The sequence below is a fragment of the Oncorhynchus kisutch genome, linkage group LG20 (assembly GCF_002021735.2).
Source record: "Oncorhynchus kisutch isolate 150728-3 linkage group LG20, Okis_V2, whole genome shotgun sequence".
Classification (NCBI taxonomy): domain Eukaryota; kingdom Metazoa; phylum Chordata; class Actinopteri; order Salmoniformes; family Salmonidae; genus Oncorhynchus; species Oncorhynchus kisutch.
The window spans coordinates 47,809,109-47,832,232 of NC_034193.2; the positions used below are offsets into that span (position 1 = coordinate 47,809,109).

The following is a 23,124-nucleotide window of genomic DNA, read 5'->3' on the forward strand; positions in this document are numbered from 1 at the left end:
AATTTCCAAATTGTAAAACACTGGACATGGCTCTCTGATATATGTCTTTATCTTCTTTAACCTTTTGACTGCAATGGACACGCATCACTTCCTGTTGACAATCATGTGACCTGTGAAGAGTGACTCAAGAGGAGCTACCCTTGGTTGAACCACACAGATGACAGAGCTCAGTGGCAGAACACACAGTCGCACACAGATAGACGCACAAGTACACAAAGACACACACACACACACTTAGCAGCTCCCCACTTATGAAACATAACACTGAAGAGCCATGTGATCCCACCATTTCCACGGTAATGATCACATGTTTCCACTGAGACTCAAACCAACTCTAAACAATCAACAGCAGTCAGATTTACTCAGTGTAATGTCAACAGAATGAGTCTTTGTAGCTTGAAATGGTGGTCATTTATTTCCTTGCCTGCAGCCCAAATGGTACACTACTCCCTATGCTGTACATTGCACTGCTTTTGACCAGAGCCTTTTGGGCCCTGGTCAAACGTGGTGCACTATGAAGGGAATAGGATGCCGTGTGAGATGCAGCCCTGGACTCTCTCTCTCTCTAGCAACTCGCTTTAATCCACTAATTACAAGACATGTTGGTTGTAAACAAGGCAGGCAATAAAAGGGGGCTGAAGGGGGAGGGAGGGAAGGGTTTAAAACTAATTGATATTTTGCCTGTCTAGTATTGCCAGAACAGAACACAGGTTCTTCCCTTATTCCATCTTAATCCTGCCACGACCAGCCTGGTCCCAGATCTGTTTGTGCTACCTTGTGATATTGGCCATGTGAGTTAGGCAAGACAGCACAAACAGATCTGGGACCAGGCTATACCACTCCAGCGCAACATCCACACAAAAGACTGCCCAACTGAGGAAACGAATGGACAACATGAATCAAGTCTGGACATGCATTAGTGGCCCGGGGTATCGAGTTTCTAGAGACAGATGTCTGGATCCGGGGGAACAGGGGTTAGCGAATAGCGAGCTAGTGCTCCCTCCAACTACAATCATTCACAGTTGCGGCTCTATATATAAATTGGAACCTTGGCATTCGATCTCGACAAATCACAGCTCGGTGCCTCCAGGTGTCTTGATGGAACATGTATTAACCCATTTCAGAATGGGGTGAGGTGATGTATGGATTCGAGTTAGTGGAGAAATTGGCTATATTCTGGTAAAGTCAATTGGGAGTGTTGTTAGGTTATAACCCTGTAGGTTCCACTTGAAGCTCCCCAGTCCCAAGGCAACAGGTGCTGGGATGAGGTAATGTCTATCACTCCCAGCTCCAGCTCTCCTCTTCCAGCTTCCAGACTCCAGATCCGGCCTTGGCCTGGAACAAGACTCCAGGGAAAGGCTATGGAAGTCTTAGGAAGCCCATCATCATCATTCCATGGATTGGAACGGGAATGGGATCCAGGGGATAGAATTTCAAGCTTACTGTATCCCAAGGCTTGGTGCCGTAGTTTTGGGGCTAGGCATTAACCTCTTGAACCTCTGGGGGCAGTATTTCATTTTTGGATGAAAAACGTTCCCGTTTAAACAAGATATTTTGTCACGAAAAGATGCTCGACTATGCATATAATTGACAGCTTTGGAAAGAAAACACTCTGACGTTTCCAAAACTGCAAAGATATTATCTGTGAGTGCCACAGAACTAATGCTACAGGCGAAACCAAGATTAAATTTCATACAGGAAGTGAGCCAGATTTTGAATGCGCTGTGTTCCAATGTCTCCTTATATGGCTGTGAATGCGCAAGGAATGAGCCTACACGTTCTGTCGTTTCCCCAAGGTGTCTGCAGCATTGTGTCGTATTTGTAGGCATATCATTGGAAAATTGACCATAAGAGACTACATTTACCAGGTGTCCGCTCGGTGTCCTCTGTCGAAACTATTGCGTAAGCTCCAGGTGCGTGCATTTTTCCATTTTGTTCAGAGGAGAAACCAAACTGCCACGAGTGATTTATCATCGAATAGATATGTGAAAAATACCTTGAGGATTGATTCTAAACAACGTTTGCCATGTTTCTGTCGATATTATGGAGTTCATTTGTAAAAATGTTCTCCGTTGTAATGACTGAATTTTCAGTTTTTTTCTTAGCCATAGTACCCTCCAAGCTCGTCATCAAGCTCGAGACCCTGGGTCTCGACCCCACCCTGTGCAACTGGGTACTGGACTTCCTGACGGGCCGCCCCCAGGTGGTGAGGGTAGGCAACAACATCTCCTCCCCGCTGATCCTCAACACTGGGGCCCCACAAGGGTGCGTTCTGAGCCCTCTCCTGTACTCCCTGTTCACCCACGACTGCGTGGCCACGCACGCCTCCAACTCAATCATCAAGTTTGCGGACGACACAACAGTGGTAGGCTTGATTACCAACAACGACGAGACGGCCTACAGGGAGGAGGTGAGGGCCCTCGGAGTGTGGTGTCAGGAAAATAACCTCACACTCAACGTCAACAAAACTAAGGAGATGATTGTGGACTTCAGGAAACAGCAGAGGGAACACCCCCCCATCCACATCGATGGAACAGTAGTGGAGAGGGTAGCAAGTTTTAAGTTCCTCGGCATACACATCACAGACAAACTGAATTGGTCCACTCACACAGACAGCATCGTGAGGAAGGCGCAGCAGCGCCTCTTCAACCTCAGGAGGCTGAAGAAATTCGGCTTGTCACCAAAAGCACTCACAAACTTCTACAGATGCACAATCGAGAGCATCCTGGCGGGCTGTATCACCGCCTGGTATGGCAACTGCACCGCCCTCAACCGTAAGGCTCTCCAGAGGGTAGTGAGGTCTGCACAACGCATCACCGGGGGCAAACTACCTGCCCTCCAGGACACCTACACCACCCGATGCTACAGGAAGGCCATAAAGATCATCAAGGACATCAACCACCCGAGCCACTGCCTGTTCACCCCGCTGTCATCCAGAAGGCGAGGTCAGTACAGGTGCATCAAAGCTGGGACCGAGAGACTGAAAAACAGCTTCTATCTCAAGGCCATCAGACTGTTAAACAGCCACCACTAACATTGAGTGGCTACTGCCAACACACTGTCAATGCCACTGACTCTACTCCAGCCACTTTAATCATGGGAATTGATGGGAAATGATGTAAATATATCACTAGCCACTTTAAACAATGCTACCTTATATAATGTTACTTACCCTACATTATTCATCTCATATGCATACGTAGATACTGTACTCTATATCATCGACTGCATCCTTATGTAATACATGTATCACTAGCCACTTTAACTATGCCACTTGGTTTACATACTCATCTCATATGTATATACTGTACTCGATATCATCTACTGTATCTTGCCTATGCCGCTCTGTACCATCACTCATTCATATATCTTTATGTACATATTCTTTATCCCCTTACACTGTGTATAAGACAGTAGTTTTTTTTTTGTTTTTTTGGGGGAATTGTTAGTTAGATTACTTGTTGGTTATTACTGCATTGTCGGAACTAGAAGCACAAGCATTTCGCTACACTCGCATTAACATCTGCTAACCATGTGTATGTGACAAATAAATTTGATTTGATTTGATTTGATGAACAAAACAGAGCGATTTCTCCTACACAAATAATCTTTTTGGAAAAACTGAACATTTGCTATCTAACTGAGAGTCTCCTCATTGAAAACATCCGAAGTTCTTCAAAGATAAATGATTTTATTTGAATGCTTTTCTTGTTTTTGTGAAAATGTTGCCTGCTGAATGCTAGGCTTAATGCTATGCTAGCTATCAATACTCTTACACAAATGCTTGTGTAGCTATGGTTGAAAAGCATTTTTTGAAAATCTGAGATGACAGTGTTGTTAACAAAAGGCTAAGCTTGTGAGCCAATATATTTATTTCATTTCATTTGCGATTTTCATGAATAGTTAACGTTGCGTTATGGTAATGAGCTTGAGGCTATAATTACGCTCCCAGATACGGGATTGCTCGACGCAACAGGTTAACACGCTTTTGTAGGCTTTATTACACAACCATGGGAACTGGAAAGACCCAATGGATCTTTGGGTCTAGATCTGTACATTATAACACACAGGTGAACCCTGTCTTGCGGTTGTTCTACTTCACGCAGTGCTCAAGAACGCATGAGCCCATGGGATAAAAGAACTCGAGAGAAACGCTGAAATAAACACTGGAGTAGAGAAGGGGGAAAAGTGCAGTGGTTTGAGTTTCTCTGGATCTCGGCTCCTAATTTAAAGGGCATCAAGTCGAGGAATAACTATTTTAGTTGCCGTGTGTATCTACTGCAATGAAACCAAGGCAACCCTTCCCATCATAGTATATTACTTAAATACTGTGAGAAACAAAACCAGTATCATGTCTCACTCTCTTAGTGTGAGAGGGTTGGCACTTGAGACAAGGGGTCTGAAATCAATGTAGTTATGGCAGTAAATGTTGCCGTCAATCCTGAAAGCTTTGACGGTAGTTTTCCAGTAACCCTGCCACCCTCTTTCTGACCACAACTAACTCTACCCTTGATCCAGAACATCCTCTTCTTCTGTGGCCATTGGGCACAAACCCCTCCAAAGCGTGAAGAACATGGATTCAGGTTACCAACTGCAGCTTTCTGCTTCAGTTAAAGGTAAAAGAATAGGCCAGCCATCTTACAGTTGAGTGCAGAGAGAGAGAGAGAGAGCCCTCAGCCCTGTAACGGTACCTAAATTAGCTTAGCGCTCAGCCAACATTCTCAGAGTTTCCATGCTTGGAATCAGGACAAACTTTGAGCCACGTGGCCAGACCACAAGCCCAGAGGGAGAGGCAGCAGGAAGGGATGCCAGCGCCCCTGGCGTGTGCCCCGTACGCTCTGCCCGCACTCCCAAGGGCGTGGAGGGGAATGAGACTCCTGACAGAGGTTGCATTTTTCTCCTTTCCACAAAAAAAAACTGGGTTATTTCAGGTCTATTTTATTATAAGACAATATAGCTCAAATGAAAAGCGGGGCAGGAGAATCTGGTCATAGGACACGGTTGAGAATGCCAGCTGCTGTCTTGAACATGTATGTCCTGCAAAATACCTTTATAAACGAAGGTTTCATGGAAAGTAGTGTTTTTGTCAGAGTATTTCTAAAAGGGATATTGTACCTGAACTGAAGATCTTTCCTCAAAGCTCTCCCTGTCTATCCCCATCAGATGTAATCCGATTTGAGGGGGAAAGCCAGAGAGAGAGAGAGGAGAGAGAGTGGAATTGGATCATCTGTAATAGAAAGATTGGCTGGGTAATTGGGATGAGCACCAGCGATACATCACACACACACACACACACACACACAAATCCTCATAAGACCACCATCCTCAAAAGTCTCTAGCCCCGAGCTGTGCATAAGCTAATGCATTTGACCTGTAGGTGGAGTGGGCCTCGGATTAGCTGAAATTTCCCTCTCAAAACAAGAAAGGAAAGAGACCGGAAACGAGAAAGAACGACAGAGAGAGAGAGAGAGAGAGAGAGAGAGAGAGAGAGAGAGAGAGAGAGAGAGAGAGAGGAGAGGGGAGAGAGAGAGAGAGAGACGGATTATAATTAACGATGTGAACCACTGTGTGAGAAGCCAGGTTCAGGGCCGTTCCAGGCTGACGAGGTAGTGATGAGAAGCCGTGTACTGACAGACAGACAGGACTGCTGTTGACTGAACCGTTGTTCATTAACACTAGCCAAGGGTTCGGCTGGAGGCTGGAGAGGAGCTATTGCTATTACAATGGCATAGAAGGACACCTGGTCTGCTAACCTACCTATAGCTAAGGAGGACAGGATACCAGGGAAGTGACATGAGACACGTCATACAGAGGTCCTTCGTGGTTTTATATGTCAGACCAGAGTTAACTATATGGGTATGGTCCTAAACCTTTGTCCTGATCAGGACAAACCCTATTAATGTATGGGTATGTATTCCATTTCCTGTAAGCCACATTGTCTGAGCTGTAGCTGTAAATGTAACCCTGCTATTTCATACTATACTCAGAGGTCACTGCCACAACAGTACAATTTCTCCAACCAACCTTCAACTCTGTATAATGTCTATCCACTGCGACCAACCCTGCAAACTAAAAACCGTATACACAATGTGTTCTCGGACAAAGAGACGTACCTTCCTCCAATAAAAATAGTATTATTTATCAAATCCCAAAGGACATTTCTGTGAAACCTTGACAGTCTTCATTCTGCAAGCCATAGCACTAGCTATTGATGTTTAAGGCAAAAACCTTTCAAGTGTTTTTATGGAGGCCTGTAATTATATATATATATATATATATATATATATATGTAGAGAGAGAGAGCGAGAGAGAAAGGGAGAAAGAAAGAGAGAGTGACAGAGGGAGTGAGAGAAGGGAGAGTGACAGAGAGGGAGTGAGAGAGAAGAAGGGGGAAAGAGGGAGGGAGAGAGACAGAGACAGAGAGAGAGACAGAGAGAAGAAGGGAGAAGAGGGAGGGAGAGAGAGACAGAGAGAGAGAGAGAAAGAGTAGAGAAAGAGAGAGAAAGAGAAAAAAGGGAGAGCGACAGAGGGAGAGAGGGAGAAGAAGGGAAAAAGAGGGAGGAAGAGAGAGACAGAGATAGGGAGAGAGAGAAACAGAGAGAAAGAGACAGACAGAGAGAGAGATAGCCAGGCAGCTACAGACCAAGTCTTTCAGCGGGCATATATCTTCTAATAACAGGTGGTTAGATTGGAGAAGTAAACAGGAAAGAGCTGTTGGACCGGTGCAAGGCATTGGAAATATATGACTCGATCAAAAGAGTGTTGGAGGGCAATGAGAGACTGGAGTGTGAAACTGACAGGCAGGCACACACAATGGTGTACATACTGTATGTGTTATACAAACACACACACACACACACACACACACCTATAGCGTATAAAGATAGAAACAGGCAAACAGGGAAGGATTCTCTCTGCCACACACGCATGCACACGCACACACACACACACACACTCTTATTCCTAGCACTTCTTAATTGGGAGCTGCTGAAAATGTAACTGTCAAAACTGTCAAAGGCGATACTCCATTTGTTAATATCACATTTCTGGATTGACTGACTCCAACTACTGCTGTTTTGTGTGTGCACACACGTATGTACACACACACACGCACGCACACACACACACACACACACACACACAATGACTTCCAGTCCTTGACAAGGGGCTCTCAACCTCTTCACAGAGAACACAAAGCAGTCACACAGAAATCTCCTTCTCCTCCACACCCCCACAGAGTAGTGAAACACTAGTGCTGCTAACCTAAACAACGAAGGCTGGGTGGGTCTCTCTCTCCTCTCTCTTTCTTTCCCTCCAGCGCCCCCTCTACCTCTCTCTCTCCCTCAGCTTAGCCACAGTGTGAGCTTTGGGCCACGATGAAACGTCCCACAAACGGACTGAACTCCGTTTATTCATCCTAAATTTAGCTCTCTCTCCTAAGCCCTTGTGCCAAGGCTGTGGGAAACAGCTACATATTTCCCCCCTCCATCCCGACCTGAGCGAAGACCCGTGCCGTTCTGTCCTGTGAAGTGCCCGATTGGCTGACGTGTAGTTGTCTTTCCTATCCCGCCGGTGAAAAACACTCCAATCTGGGTCTCTCTCACTCCAACACCATCCTTAAGTTTGCTGACAACACGACGCCAATGAGGCAGTCTACAGGAAGGAGGGCAGACACCTGGCAGCGTGGAGCCAGGACAACAACCTCTCCCTCAACGTCAGCAAGACAAAAGGAGCTGATCGTGGACTACGGGAAACGGAGGGCCGAGCAACGCCTCCATCCAAATCGATGGGGCTGTAGTGGAGCGGGACGAGAGCTTCAAGTTTCCTCTGTGTCCCACATCGCTAAGGATCCATCATGGTCCGTACACACCCACACAGTTGTGAAGAAGGCACGACAGCTCCTACCCCCAAGCCAAAAGACTAAACAAGACGGCTAAATAGCTAATCAAATAGCTACCCACACTACCTGTATAAACCATTTTCTGCACTAACTCTCTTGCACTGACTCTATGCACACACAGTGGACTCTAGCCACACACTCACACATACTTACACTGACACTCCAACACGCACATACACATGCATACTGATGGCACACACACACACACACACACACACTTTCACACTCACCACATGCGCTGCTGCTACTGTCTATTATCTATCCTGTTGCCTAGTCACATTACCCCTCCCTATATGTACACTTACCGGTCAAACGTTTTAAAACACCTGCTCATTCAAGGGTTTTTCTTTATTTTGTACTATTTTCTACTTTGTAATAACACATATGGAATCTATGAAATAACACATATGGAATCATGTAGTAACCAAAAAAGTGTTAAACAAATCAAAATATATTTTATACTTATGCCAAGAGTTTGCAAAGCTGTCATCAAGACAAAGGGTGGCTATTTGAAGAATCTCAAATATAAAATAGATTTTGATTCGTTTAGCACTTTTTTGGTTACTACATGATTCCATATGTGATATTTCATAGTTTTGATGTCTTCCCTATTATTCTACAATGTAGAGAATAGTAAAAATAAAGAAAAACCCTGGAATGAGCAGGTGTTCTAAAACTTTTGACAGGTAGTGTACATAGCTACCTCAATTACCTCGTACCCCTGCACATCGGTACTGGTAGTCCCTGTATATAGTCATGTTTATATATTTATATGTACATATTCTTATTCCATCACTTTAGATTTGTGTGTATTAAGGTAGTTGTTGGGGAATTGTTAGATGGCTTGTTAGATACTACTGCACTGTTGGAACTAGAAGCACCAGCATTTCCCTACACTCGCATTAACATCTGCTACCCATGTGTATGTGACCAATAAAATTGGATTTGATTTGTTATTTTTACTCGTTGTTATTCGTTATTTACAGTGATTTTAGTGTCACTATTTCTATTTCCTTTTATCTTTCTTTTTTAAATCTTTAACTCTGCATTGTTGGAAAAGGACCGGTATGTAAGCATTTCACTGTCAGCCTACACCCGTTGTTTACAAAGCATGTGACAAATACAATTCGATTTGATCACTCTCCATCTCGCTCTATCTCCCTATGGCTCTCTCTCTCTCTCCCTCCCTCCCTCTTTCTCCACTCTGGGCTCATAAAGTAGTCCTTTATTCCTGACCCCCAGACAATGGGAACCCTTATGGCCCAGCCTTGCCTTGTCTAGCGCAGCAGCACAGTACAGAACATCCAAAGAGCACCCACAAGGACGAGAGGAACTGAGCTGGGCTGAGGGAGCTGAAGCCATTCAGCCGTCCATCCTTGGAGATGGCATATCAATATTGCTTTGTGGTCTAGATGTGTTTCAATCAAACGGTCCGAGGGTAAGGGATTCTACTTTTGGGCGACCTTCGTTATGAAAGCTCTGGCAGAGGGATACTGTATAATTTACTGAGTGGAGTTGAATTGAATATGGGCTGCCTCGGTCCTGGCTACACAGTAGGCTTTTGTGAATGTTTTTCAAAGGGCATAAAATATATCAACTATGCAAGTGGAATTTGACGACGTAAGTGGAATGCAAGGGAAAATATGTGAATATCCATATGTTTTTTATCAATACACAATCTCAAATATTCAACTGAGAAAGATTTGTCAAACGTCAGTCCTAGCATTAACATTCCGAAACCTAAAGATTCCGTCAGAAGCCATGGTCAGTCAGAGAGACTTGCGAACAGAGGAAAGAGAGGGATGTGGAGAGGAATACAGAACGAAGGAGAGCCTCATAAAAACATCAGTCAGTCTGTTAGTTCCCTCCTTCAGAAGAAGGGTTTTTATAAAATACCCGCCTTGTGCCAGACTGAAGGACACAGGCCCATTCACAGATGCCTCAGAGGTTCCTCAAATGACAGGGGCTACTCATCATTAGGGAAGGGACTTTGTCCTAACTGGGAACAACTCCACGTACAAATCACAACCTAAACTAAAACGTGCGAGTTTTGATATGTTGAAGATATATGTCGGATTAAAGGGGTTTTCAGAGTCACTATTACTATAAAGCTGGTATAAGAAGCAATAGAAGCTCCCATCAATGTATTTGGCCTTCCCAGTGTCCATGGGCACACTTAGTTCCTGTTCCAACTGGTTTCCTTTCAGACGCCTGGAAACAGAGTAGTTGACTAACTGGTCATAACTGGAATCAACAGGATGTGGGAAGGTACAGAAATGAGTTTGAGAGCAATGGAAGGTACCATTTCCCACAGACTAGATGGGACTTATTTACACTACATGTTAAGTAGTTAGAAGTGTTAAATATATCAAGTCAAGCTGAGGTAAGTATGAAGTGTGGAAGTTTGAGTGAATTTGTATTTTCTTCCTCTTGGAACTGATTGTGTCGTTTCATTCACTCACCCCACAACAGTCCCTCTTTCTTTCTTTCTTTCCACCTAATCTCATCCCTCTCTTTCCATCCAATCTCATCCCTCTCTTTCCATCCCGTGCCCTGTTGTTAGATAGGGGCCTGTCCACTTCTCAGGTGAAGTGAGAGAAAAATCAATCTTTCAATTCTGGACTCACATAACCCAAACTGAACTACTGAAAAGCAACGTTCGAGAAAAGACAGACAAAGAAGGAGATAGAGAGAGAAATAAATAAAGAGAGAGAGATGGGGAGAGAGAGGGGGGGGGGGGTAACTTCTACAAATATGTGAACGATCTGAGAGACAAGGCAAGAAGGGCATTCTATGCCATCCAAAGGAACATAAAATTTGACATACCAATTAGGATCTGGCAAAAAATACTTGATACAGTTACAGAACCCATTGCCCTTTATGATTATGAGGTCTGGGGTCCGCTCACCAACCAAGAATTCACAAAATGGGAAAAACACCAAATTGAGACTGAATGCTGAACTCTGCAAAAATATCCTGTGTGTGCAACGTAAAGCACCAAATAATGCATGCAGAGCAGAATTAGGCCGATACACGCTCATTTTCAAAATCCAGTAAAGAGCTGTTAAATTCTACAACCACTTAAAATGAAGCGGCTTTGTTCACAAACACAAACAGACCCCACAGAGCCCCAGGACAGCAACACAATTAGACCCAACCAGATCATGAGAAAACAAAAAGATAATTAGTTGACACATTGGAAAGAATTAACAAAAAAACAGAGCAAACTAGAATGCTATTTGGCCGTAAACATAGAGTACGTAGTGGCAGAATACCTGACCACTATGACTGACCCAAAATTAAGGAAAGCTTTGACTATGTACAGACTCCGTGACCATAGCCTTGCTATTGAGAAAGGCCACTGTAGGTAGACCTGGCTCACAATAGAAGACAGACTATGTGCACACTGCCCACAAAATGAGGTGGAAACTGAGCTGCACTTCCTAACCTCCTGCCAAATGTATGACCATATTAGAGACACATGTTTCCCTCAAATTACACAGACCCGCAAAGATTTTTTTTAAATCCAATTTTGATAAACTCCCATATCTATTGGGTGAAATACCACACTGTGCCATCACAACAGCAATATTTGTGACCTATTTCCCCAAGAAAAGGGCAACCAGTGAAGAACAAACACCATTGTAAATACAACCCATATTTAAGTGGATTTATTTTCCCTTTTGTACTTGCAACACTGCATATAGACACAATTTGACATATGTTTACATGCCAATAAACCCCCTAAATTGAGAGAGAGAGAGAGAGAGAGAGAGCGATAAATTAAAGAGAAAGAAAGCAAGAGAGCGAGAGAAAGCGTGAGAGATAGAGCGAGAAAGAGAGAGAGCGAAAGAGATAAATAAAAGAGAAAGAATTCGAGAGAAAGCGAGAGAGCGAGAGAGATAAACAAAAGAGAAAGAAAGACAGAGAGAAGAGATGAGAGAGATAAATAAAGAGAAAGAATGCAAGAGAAAGCGAGACAGCGAGAGAGAGAGATAAAAGCGAAAGAAAGAGAGAGAAGAGATGAGAGAGGGGAGAGGTGAGAGAATTAAAGAGAGAGAGAGAGAGAGACTACTCTGCTCTGCCCTGTCAAAAATGACCAACCCTTTCATTGAAGCTGAGATATTGGGGGGAAATAATAAGTAGGAGATGGTTCCCTGTTGTGAGATTCTAGTATCATTTGAAATGAATGGTCTCTCTATTACCAGTTAATAGCTTCTTCTCTGCATTGGCGACACACACACACACACACAAAGACTACAGTGGGAACCCACTAGCACTAATATATATCCTGTTACCAGTGCCTTAATGCATTCATAAACTCACCGAGTTAGAAAACACATTACAGTGTACTCTAAATGCAATTAAGGGTTGTATTACCTTACCCATTCAACCAAGGCCAAATATCTTTATTTATGCTACACTCTGGTCCTGTGTCACCAATACACCAAACCCTTTACCTTCAAGGGAGGTCAGAGGTCAAAGGTCATGGGATATTCCACACGTGTACAGAGTGCTAGCTACTTCTGGTGCTTCTGTCGACCTACACGGCTTGGAAACTCTCCACCCTCACAGTAGTTGGTCATTTTGGTGGGCGCATTCATCCAAAGCAACTTACAGGGAGCACACAGTCTGTGCATGTGGCCCGAGCTGGAACTGAACCCACAACGCTGGCCTTCTCCAGACCACACTGTAACCATCTGAGCCAAAGTCCCTCTAAAACCATGACGTCAGCTGTTGTGAGTAAGAGTTGAGCAGCTCCTGCCTGTGGATACAGAGAGGTGTTGCGCATCCAGGGTTTGCAAAGGCTGCTCTCTTTGGACCAGATACATGTTTACTAAACAAGAGAGGCTCCAGGTCTGTCTAGAAACAACAGGGTGAAAAAGAGGGATGGAACAGACAGATGAAAGAGACGGAGAGATGAAAGACAGACGTTTCCAGTGTATATCCTTTCTCCTGGCATAAGGGCTTAGTTAATAGTTAACCACATCCCCCTGTGTGAGAGTATTGAGAGAAGACCCATGGTTGTTGCCAATGGTAGTCTCTCTGACTACAGCCGTGTGTCTCAGCTTTGAGGTAGAAGTTGTGCCCTTAATTAACCACAGATCTAGGATTAGAGAATCATATCCCAAACACCTAAACTTCAGGAGGATTTAAAGAAACATCTGACCCTGGACGAGTGGTTAGGGGCAACTTGACCTACTCTTGTGTCTATCAACGACATTAAGAGATGCTCGAAGCCAGCTATATTAACAGTTGCATAGCCAGATGTGCTAGACTGAAAGCGAGTCATTATTAGCCGATATCAAGGTCTCTCTTGCAAAACACTGTATGTCAGTGAGACAAACCTGCATATATAAAGGTTGAATAAATAAATTCATTTGGTTGTGAATGCTGCTTTCTTTGACAACACAATAAACTATAGCCTTAGTCTAGGGGATGTTTGGCCTCTCCACCTAGTCTGAGGACCTCTGCCCTTCTCAATCAGAAAAGCTAACAAAATCAATCTTTCTGTTGGTGACTGAGTGGTTCTGTGTGAAACCATCCACAACCCATTAGAGGCCATTAACTCCCAAGCAGCAATTTGAACCCCTCGTAGTGTGTGTGTGTTTGTGTGTGTGTGTGCATGTGCGTGTGTGTGCGTGCATGCGGTGTGTGTGTGTGTGTGTGTGTGTGCGTGCGGTGTGTGTGTGCGTGCGTGTGCGTGCATGCGGTGTGTGCGTGCGGTGTGTGTGTGTGTGTGTGCATGTGCGTGTGTGTGCGTGCATGCGGTGTGTGTGTGTGTGCGTGCGGTATGTGTGTGCGTGCGTGTGCGTGCATGCGGTGAGTGTGTATATGAGTATGTGTGCTCACCTATATCTCCTCATAGTCTACATTTCAGCAGAGGAACCAAGATACAAACTTCCTCAGTCAACCCTGTTTATTATTCTACCTTTTCTTTATTACACATTGGGAGTAATCACTTCCAAGGGGGAGGCTATTTTCCGTTGCACCCACTGGTTATCAATGGGACCTTTGAGGGTAGGAACCTTCCTCCCCTGATTGAAACATCATTTCCTGTCAGGCTGCACACTAAAGCTATTGAGATCAACCCAAGTCTTTCTCTATGTACGCCTCTTTCATATTGACCAGAATGATCGGGAGACCCCAAGACCTATGCTGCTACTCTGTCTATCAGCTTGCAAAGAGCAGGGGTGTAGAGAGTGTATGTACACACACACACACACACACACACACACAGAATCTCCTTAACCTGCAGGGTTTTTACTGCAGCAGCCCAGCTCCCATTCCAAAGAAAATACAGGTCTAAACTGAAGGGTAGTTTTGGCATGTTAAACATAAGAGTCATGTAAGCTGATATGTGAAACGTTCCAACAGTCACCACACACACACGCGCGCGCACGCACGCACGCACGCACGCACGCACGCACGCACACACACACACACACACACACACACACACACACACACACACACACACACACACACACACACACACGCATCACCTGAGAGTCCCTCAGCAGGCCGCTATAAAACATGCTACAGTACATTAAATTGACTTCCATGTGGATTTCTCTTGTACTATAAAACAGCCTGGCAGCTTCTTGACGTTTCGGGGCCAAGGCAGAGATGTTTGTGTGTGTGTGTGTGTGTGTGTGTGTGTGTGTGTGTGTGTGTGTGTGTGTGTGTGTGTGTGTGTGTGTTGTAGTACTACTGCATCTCTGAGGCTACAAGAGATACAGACCGTACCTCTCCCCCACCCCCAGACTAATTACTAAAACTCACATTGATTCATTGACTCACACCATGTGTGGAGAATAGTAGTGCAGTTTTTAATGAATAATAGAGAATAAGGAGAGAGTCAACATTACCTGAAGGTCAAAGAATTTGCTGTATCTCCTGTAGATTATGTGGGAGGTGTTGTCAGAGTATGTGACATTGATGAGATACACCTGCAATGAGAGAAGAGGGCATGGTTAACACAGTGGACCCGACACACGGCATACCAAGGCAGCCAGCCCTGCGCTTCAAAGGTCAATGACACAAACATTTATCTGTCAAGGTGTAATAGCGGGTGAACATAATGGTGATCTCATTCACCTTCTCCACACATTGAACCTCTGCACTTCCTGCCCCAGCCACGAGTTACAATTACAACAGCCATTCCCATTCAAGTGGATGGGGCTTTTGTCTGAGGCTCTTTGTTCCTTCCAGTAACTATATTTATATGATAGATGACGTATAGAAACCGACCGTTATGTTCCAGACCCGGAGGGTTGGTAATGTAATTGATGCTGATATCATCTCCGCTTTAATCTAACATAGGGAAACATAGGAAAGATTTCAAGGAGTCTGGGAAGTTCCCATAAGAGAGGTCAGTCAGGAGGGTTGAATGGGTTGGACCTTTATGATGGATATTTACAGAGGAAGTGTTGTGCCAATATACAGTAGGATATCTGGGGAAATGGCTATTTGAAGTCACAAACTAGCAAGCATCAAACATACGGTTGAAACGTGACTGTTAAAATCAAGGCCAACTGCTACTGAACATAGCCTTTCACAGTTCTAATATGCTATAGTACTGGGGACATTGAGGTTAAGTCACAAACCTAAACCATTGGCCCTTTGGCTTCATTGTTCTCAACCCAATCTCTGCTACAAAAACACACAATTTGTTTAAGTTCATAGAGTTTCCATATACTTCATAATCATAAAGCATGTCAAACATGTTTACATCTGACGTTCACTCAAAATCAGGGGAAATATTGTTAACAAAAACAGCCATTGTCAAAAAATTTACAATCGGGGCCTCCGGGTGGCGTAGTGGTCTAGGGCACTGCATCACAGTTCTAGCTGTGCCACCAGAGATTCGGGGTTCGCGCCCAGGCTCTGTCGCAGCCGGCCGCGACCGGGAGGTCCGTGGGGCGACTCACAATTGGCCTAGCATCGTCCGGGTTAAGGAGGGTTTGTGGCAGGTAGGGACATCCTTATCTCATCGCGCACTAGCGACTCCTGTGGCGGGCCGGGCGCAGTGAACGCTGACCGGGTCGCCAGGTGCGCGGTGTTTCCTCCGACACATTGGTGCGGCTGGCTTCCGGGTTGGATGCGTGCTGTGTTAAGAAGCAGTGCGGCTTGGTTGGGTTGGGTTGTGTTTCAGAGGACGCATGGCTTTCGACCTTCGTCTCTCCCGAGCCCGTACGGGAGTTGTAGCGATGAGACAAGACAGTAACTACTAACAATTGAATACCACCAAATTGGGGAGAAAAGGGGGTAAAATTCACACAAAAAAAAAATGGTCAGCCATCCACATAGGATAAATGAAGTAGGCCTATGGTTGCACTAAATGTCGTCGACTTGTCAATATAGGAGCAATTCACCTCATGAAATATCGCCATCTTCACTATGCCTATAGAGGAAAATCACCTCATGATATGTTGGCCATTGAAAATCAAGATCCCCTTGTGATGTCAGACACAGGTGTTTCCCTAATCCCCTGGCCTACTAGCACAGCGAACCCTCGTCCTAATACATCTTACACACTGGTCCCTGCAGCAACCTGCCAAGAACAGTCATAACAGCTAGCCTTAGAAGAATTAGCCCCAAACGAGAGAGAACTGGCGTAAGAGAATCAGCCACTTGAAACAAGATACACTTCCAAGAACAAAGCCCTGTGTTAAAAGGCCTTGTTGCTGCTGGAATGACACCCGCTATTGCTGGCTAGCTTCCAACGCTAGTGTTTTCACAATTCTCACCCATGGAAATGTTACGCTAACATCCAAGCCACTTGGAAGTATGTCATGCTAATGCTAAGCTAATGGCGTGATAGTGACTCCATAGGGTTAGTGTCAGCGGCTTGGTTTGATTTGTATTGTGTTAGCGAGTAGCGGCTCCAGCACTAGCCTTTTCACTCCCATGGAAATGTTATGCTAACATCAAAGCCACTGGAAGTCTGCTCCATAGGATCACACTTGACTTGCATTGCTGCTGCCAAAGTCAGTGGTACTGGAGGGTTGGTGAATTTACTTACTGGAGTCTTTAAAGAGTCTGTAGTCAGACAGTTAAGTTATTCTGTAAGGACTTCACATGTTGTGTTCCACCTTCAGCGAAGTAGGCTATCCTTTATCAGAAACACTATACATCACCAAATACTAAAACATATGTTTACAGCTCAAAGCCGAACGAGAAACTGCATAATGAATCAAAACGGAAAGCCAAAACTAAGGGAGGTTAGATGAATGAAGAAACTGGTGAATGAGGCCTCAGCAATGAGTCTGATACTGAGTAAATACCTTACCCCAAATACCCCAAATCTCTTCATGCTGTTAGAGCATAGCAATCCACATAGATATGGACTTTATCTGACACCATTTCCCTTGGAGGGTCTGGAAGAGCTACATGCCCGCCTGCACTTGTACTGGTGTGTGTGTGTGTGTGTGTGTGTGTGTGTGTGTGTGTGTGTGTGTGTGTGTGTGTGTGTGTGTGTGTGTGTGTGTGTGTGTGTGTGTGTGGGCTTGCCCTGACTTCCAGTGCGTGGGTGTGTTGTTCTATAAATGCTTTTGGCCTGAACGGCATGTTGTCATCCTCCCTCCTCCACCACCCGATGCCACTTGGCTGCTTAATTTGACCGTGGAGCAAAACCTCTCTGGGATGGGCCAACGGAGGGAGGGAGGGAAGAGGAAGGAAGACACGGACTCAGTTAAAATGATCCCATCCCAACCAGCAGAACAGATGGATCTGTCCTCAAAGCAACCACAATGGAAAACAGAACTAGTCCATATCCACACCACACACAACCCACGCCCAAAATATCAAGCTTAAACCTAATGCCATCGTCCAACCTAAAATAGACTATATCATCCCTCAGGGAGTGAATGGGATTGAATGTGAGTTAACAGCCTAGTACAGCCCATCACCTGAAAGCAAAACAAACCTATAACCTATACTGTAGGTGTCACCTCAATTATATTTCTGGATTGATATAGGATTAACTGTGAAGAATAGTGCTGTTTCGACACCTTGAAAAGCTATTTTTTCATTGACTCTCAGATGAGGGTAAAAAATTCCAGCAACGTTTTAAAATAGCGTTGCAGATTGACTCATGGTTCAAGTACAGCCAGTCGTGAGCGGATGTTGGTCCACACAGCCAAAACACTCTGAATCATTGTTTTAGGGGACCAAACACACACACACACACAAAGTTACTCACTAACTGTCAGTTAGAGGGAGTTAGATTTGTTTTCTAATGTTACACAGGTTTAACACATTTGAACAACACAGTGTTATAAGAGTGAGTTGTCTTCCCAGCAACAGAAGGTGTGCTGATGGAATCCCAGATGGTGGGTAGTCAAGTGTTGCCGCACCGTTCAAATCAAGATAAAATCCCGGCCTTGCCATACGGTTAGACATTCTTGAATAATATGCATGTCTGGGCAAATCAAACAATGTTGCAACTTCAAAACAGAAAACAAAAGAGACAATGTAGACAAAACAAAAAGTATACAACATTTATAAATAAGTTTATACATTACCCAACATTACCTTTACTGAATAACACCCTCTAATATACTACACTGTAGTTCCTTGGTATCCACAACACCAACAAACTAAAATGGTCGAAGCACACCAAGACAGTCATGAAGAGGGAATGACAAAACCAACTGCACCATCGAGAGCATCCTGACGGGTTGCCTCACTGCCTGGTATGGCAGCTGCTCGGCCTCCAACCGCAAGGCACTACAGAGGGTAGTGCGTACGGTCCAGTACATCACTAGGGCCAAGCTTCCTGCCATCCAGGACCTCTATACCAGGTGGTGTCAGAGGAAGGCCTTAGAAATTGTCAAAGACCCCAGCCACCCTAGTCATAGACTGTTCTCTCTGCTACCGCATGGCAAGAGGTATCGGAGCGCCAGGTCTACAGCTTATTCCCCCAAGCCATGACTCCTGAACAGCTAATCAAATGGCTACCATAATATGCAAATAAATTCATAAAAAATCCTACAATGTGATTTTCTGGATTTCTTTTTCTCATTTTGTCTGTCATAGTTGAAGTGTACCTATGATGGACATTACAGGCCTCTCTCATCTTTTTAAGTGGGAGAACTTGCACAATTGGTGGCTGCCAATTTTTTTTTTTTACCCCACTGTATTACCTCAATTACCTCGACCCTTGTATATAGCCTCGCCATTGTTATTTTACAGCTGCTCTTTAATTATTTGTTACTTTTCTTTCTTTTAATTGTTCTTGTTTTAAACTGCATTGTTGGTTAAGGGCTTGTTAGTAAGCATTTCACTGTAAGGTGAATGCCGAATAACTGTTGTATTCGGCGCATGTGACAAATCAAATTTGATTTGGTTGGTACTTACTGTACACATAGAACCCAGATTTAACAACATTAAACATTTCCTGCATAATCACTCTTGGCAAATCCAGTCGTAAACCTGTACTGGCTGGCACGCAAGCCCTAGCTTCTAAAGATCAGCTGTTACCATCAGACCCACTTCTTGGTTTGGCAACCGGAACATTTAACAGATAGATGGGTGGGGGAGATTTATGGAAACAATGGGCCCAACCTAAATCGTAAATCACTGTAGCAGACTACATAATATATCATATAAATAGGAGGTTAAGGTCATTAGTTCGGATATAAATGGTGATTCAGTTTATTACTGTTAAATTTAATTAAATATAATAGTTTATTACAATATAATTACATGTATTACTCTCTGGATATCCTGTGACATCAGCAACCGAAAGAAATACAGCAAATATATATTATATTCTGTTCTATTCCATTTTTATTAAATTCTATTCTTCTGCACTCATGTCAACAGCCAAATGGGTTTGATGAGACATTCAAAAACAAAGAGGGAAAGTACATGCATGGACAAATACAAAGGAATCAAACAAGTTTGTGTCCCAGACACCCAGTGTCCCAGACACCCAGTGTCCCAGACACCCAGATCTAGCAAGAGAAAGCCCTTGTTCGTCATCATCTCTTGCTGTGATGCAGATGGTTTCAGCTTGGGAGACAGAAGTCTCATTCATGTCCGGCATTTCGGAGAAAGATTAATAAGAGCAAATTGGATCTCTGATTACTTCAATGAATCAACCATGAATCATAGGCTACACATTGCTATGATTCGCTTAGTTATGGTTTGACAGCTTTTTTTCAGCGTTTCACAAATTGTTCACCCTTTTCCACCACATATAGTGACTAGCAACCACAATATAAGACTCTAAATAAACCAAACTACAATAGTTTGTGTCTACGAATGGAGAAAAGGACTTACTGTCTCTGTAGAACCCTTGTGTTCCCCAGTTTCCCAGTTTAAGAGTGAGGAAGGCTGAGCAGAGGGCTTGGTGGAGCATAGACTGTGGGCCTAGCCACAAAATTACACTGAACCACGCCTAAAACACTATACTTAACCTAACTTCTAAAACAGAAAGGCATTATATACTGCTGACCAGATGACTTTCATATGGATTATACGTGGGGATTGAATGAAGTACAAGGATGGAAAAACCATTCGCTTGAGAATAGGTCTAAAGGGAAATCCACTTTCCATAATAATCACAACTAAGCTAATAGAGACAGATTTATAAAACAAACAGGTGAAAAAGAGGTTAAGGGCGACAAGACAGCTTGAAGACGTGTGCATGCGTGTCTGTGGCACCTTAACTGTGGAGGACGGGCTCATGGTAAAAGCGTAAATGGACTGGTGTCGAACTCATCAAGCACATGAGTAGAGGAGATCCACACAAGTGGACTACATGAGGCTGCTGAGGGCGTCTCATAATGTCTGGAATGGAGTGAATGGTATCTCATTCCGTTTCATTCACTCCAATTCCAGACATCACCAAGCCTCACTCAGCAGCTTCCCGTGGTCCATGTGTGTGTATCTCCTCTACTCATTCACCAGGTCATACTGTACCAAGAGGACAAAAACCGCCTGCCGTCCAAGTCGAACTTTAACTAGACCAAGGGCTTTGGTTTGGCAGTGGCTCTATGGTGGGAAATCCCTTTAATACAGGTTTGCATAAGCTCTGCCAATATACTGCCCCTGATCACCCACAAACCCAACCACCCCTCCTAAAACTGTGGTCACTTCCAGTTTTCACATCCCTCGCCTCTCTCTACCTTCTCTACCCCATGGCATAGGAAGCGCAGGCCTCCTTTCTCTCTCTCTTCCTCTCCCTAACCACAGCCTTAGAAAAGAAGGTGCCATCTAGAACCTAAATGGGTTCTTCAGCTGTCCCCATAGGACAACCCCTTGAAGAACCCTTTTTGGTTCCATGTAAATCTCTTTGTGGTTCCATGTAGAACCCTTTCCACAGAAGGTTCTAAATGGCATCCAAAGGGGTTCGATCTGGAACCAAAAAGGGTTCTCCTATGGGGACAGCCGAAGAACCCTTTTGGAACCCTTTTTTTCTAAGAGTGCAGCAGCCTACAGGAAACAGGAAGAGAAGGCCTAGACCAGGCAAACAGAAGTTTTTCTGAGAGGGATAAGAAAAAAGCGGAAAAGTGTTGATTCAGCTGTTATTTCCTCCTCTCTCTCTCGCTCTCTCTCAGTCCCTGCTTTCAGTCTTGTCATGTACAGCAGAACAATCCACACAGAGTTGTTCATTGTATCCTGTTTCAATCAGTACAGCTGGTTACGCAATCTTAGAGGCCTCACTTTCAAATGGCCACATTGCTAGACGACACACACAGTGAGGTACAGTTGCAGTATACTGTATGGCCAATTACGCGCGGTAAGGGCAAGGGCTACCATTGCAAGCCCCACATAATGCCCACACTTGTCCTCCGTCTTCGCATCGTGACTCCTGAATGTGTCGACATACAGAAATGACATGGAGCCGGAGGCAATGTTTCATGTGGATTACTGGATATCAAAAGAATGGGATGTGCTACAGATTTTATACTGTAAAAAAAATTATATACAGTGGGGCAAAAAAGTATTTAGTCAGCCACCAATTGTGCAAGTTCTCCCACTTAAAAAGATGAGAGAGGCCTGTAATTTTCATCATAGGTACACTTCAACTATGACAGACAAAATGAGAAGAAAAAAATCCAGAAAATCACATTGTAGGATTTTTTATGAATTTATTTGAAAATTATGGTGGAAAATAAGTATTTGGTCACCTACAAAAGTTTATCTCAATACTTTGTTATATACCCTTTGTTGGCAATGACAGAGGTCAAACGTTTTCTGTAAGTCTTCACAAGGTTTTCACACACTGTTGCTGGTATTTTGGCCCATTCCTCCATGCAGATCTCCTCTAGAGCAGTGATGTTTTGGGGCTGTTGCTGGGCAACACGGACTTTCAACTCCCTCCAAAGATTTTCTATGGGGTTGAGATCTGGAGACTGGCTAGGCCACTCCAGGACCTTGAAATGCTTCTTACGAAGCCACTCCTTCGTTGCCCGGGCGGTGTGTTTGGGATCATTGTCATGCTGAAAGACCCAGCCACGTTTCATCTTCAATGCCCTTGCTGATGGAAGGAGGTTTTCACTCAAAATCTCACGATACATGGCCCCATTCATTCTTTCCTTTACACGGATCAGTCGTCCTGGTCCCTTTGCAGAAAAACAGCCCCAAAGCATGATGTTTCCACCCCCATGCTTCACAGTAGGTATGGTGTTCTTTGGATGCAACTCAGCATTCTTTGTCCTCCAAACACGACAAGTTTAGTTTCAACCAAAAAGTTATATTTTGGTTTCATCTGACCATATGACATTCTCCCAATCTTCTTCTGGATCATCCAAATGCTCTCTAGCAAACTTCAGACGGGCCTGGACATGTACTGGCTTAAGCAGGGGGACACATCTGGCACTGCAGGATTTGAGTCCCTGGTGGCGTAGTGTGTTACTGATGGTAGGCCCAGCTCTCTGCAGGTCATTCACTAGGTCCCCCGGTGTGGTTCTGGGATTTTTGCTCACCGTTCTTGTGATCATTTTGACCCCACGGGCTGAGATCTTGCGTGGAGCCCCAGATCGAGGGAGATTATCAGTGGTCTTGTATGTCTTCCATTTCCTAATAATTGCTCCCACAGTTGATTTCTTCAAACCAAGCTGCTTACCTATTACAGATTCAGTCTTCCCAGCCTGGTGCAGGTCTACAATTTTGTTTCTGGTATCCTTTGACAGCTCTTTGGTCTTGGCCATAGTAGAGTTCGGAGTGTGACTGTTTGAGGTTGTGGACAGGTGTCTTTTATACTGATA

General features: G+C 44.3%; 1 protein-coding gene across 4 annotated transcripts in view; it reads right to left on the minus strand.

Moving 5' to 3' along the window:
* The window catches only part of LOC109877976 (SH3 and PX domain-containing protein 2A), a 119,669-nt gene that overhangs the window by 91,825 nt on the left and 4,720 nt on the right, over positions 1 to 23,124 (minus strand). For all 4 annotated transcript variants that reach the window (XM_031799239.1, XM_031799238.1, XM_031799237.1 and 1 more), the window contains exon 2: positions 14,773 to 14,853. In XM_031799239.1, the coding sequence (XP_031655099.1) occupies positions 14,773 to 14,853 (81 nt within the window). The remainder of the gene's footprint in view (positions 1 to 14,772; positions 14,854 to 23,124) is intronic.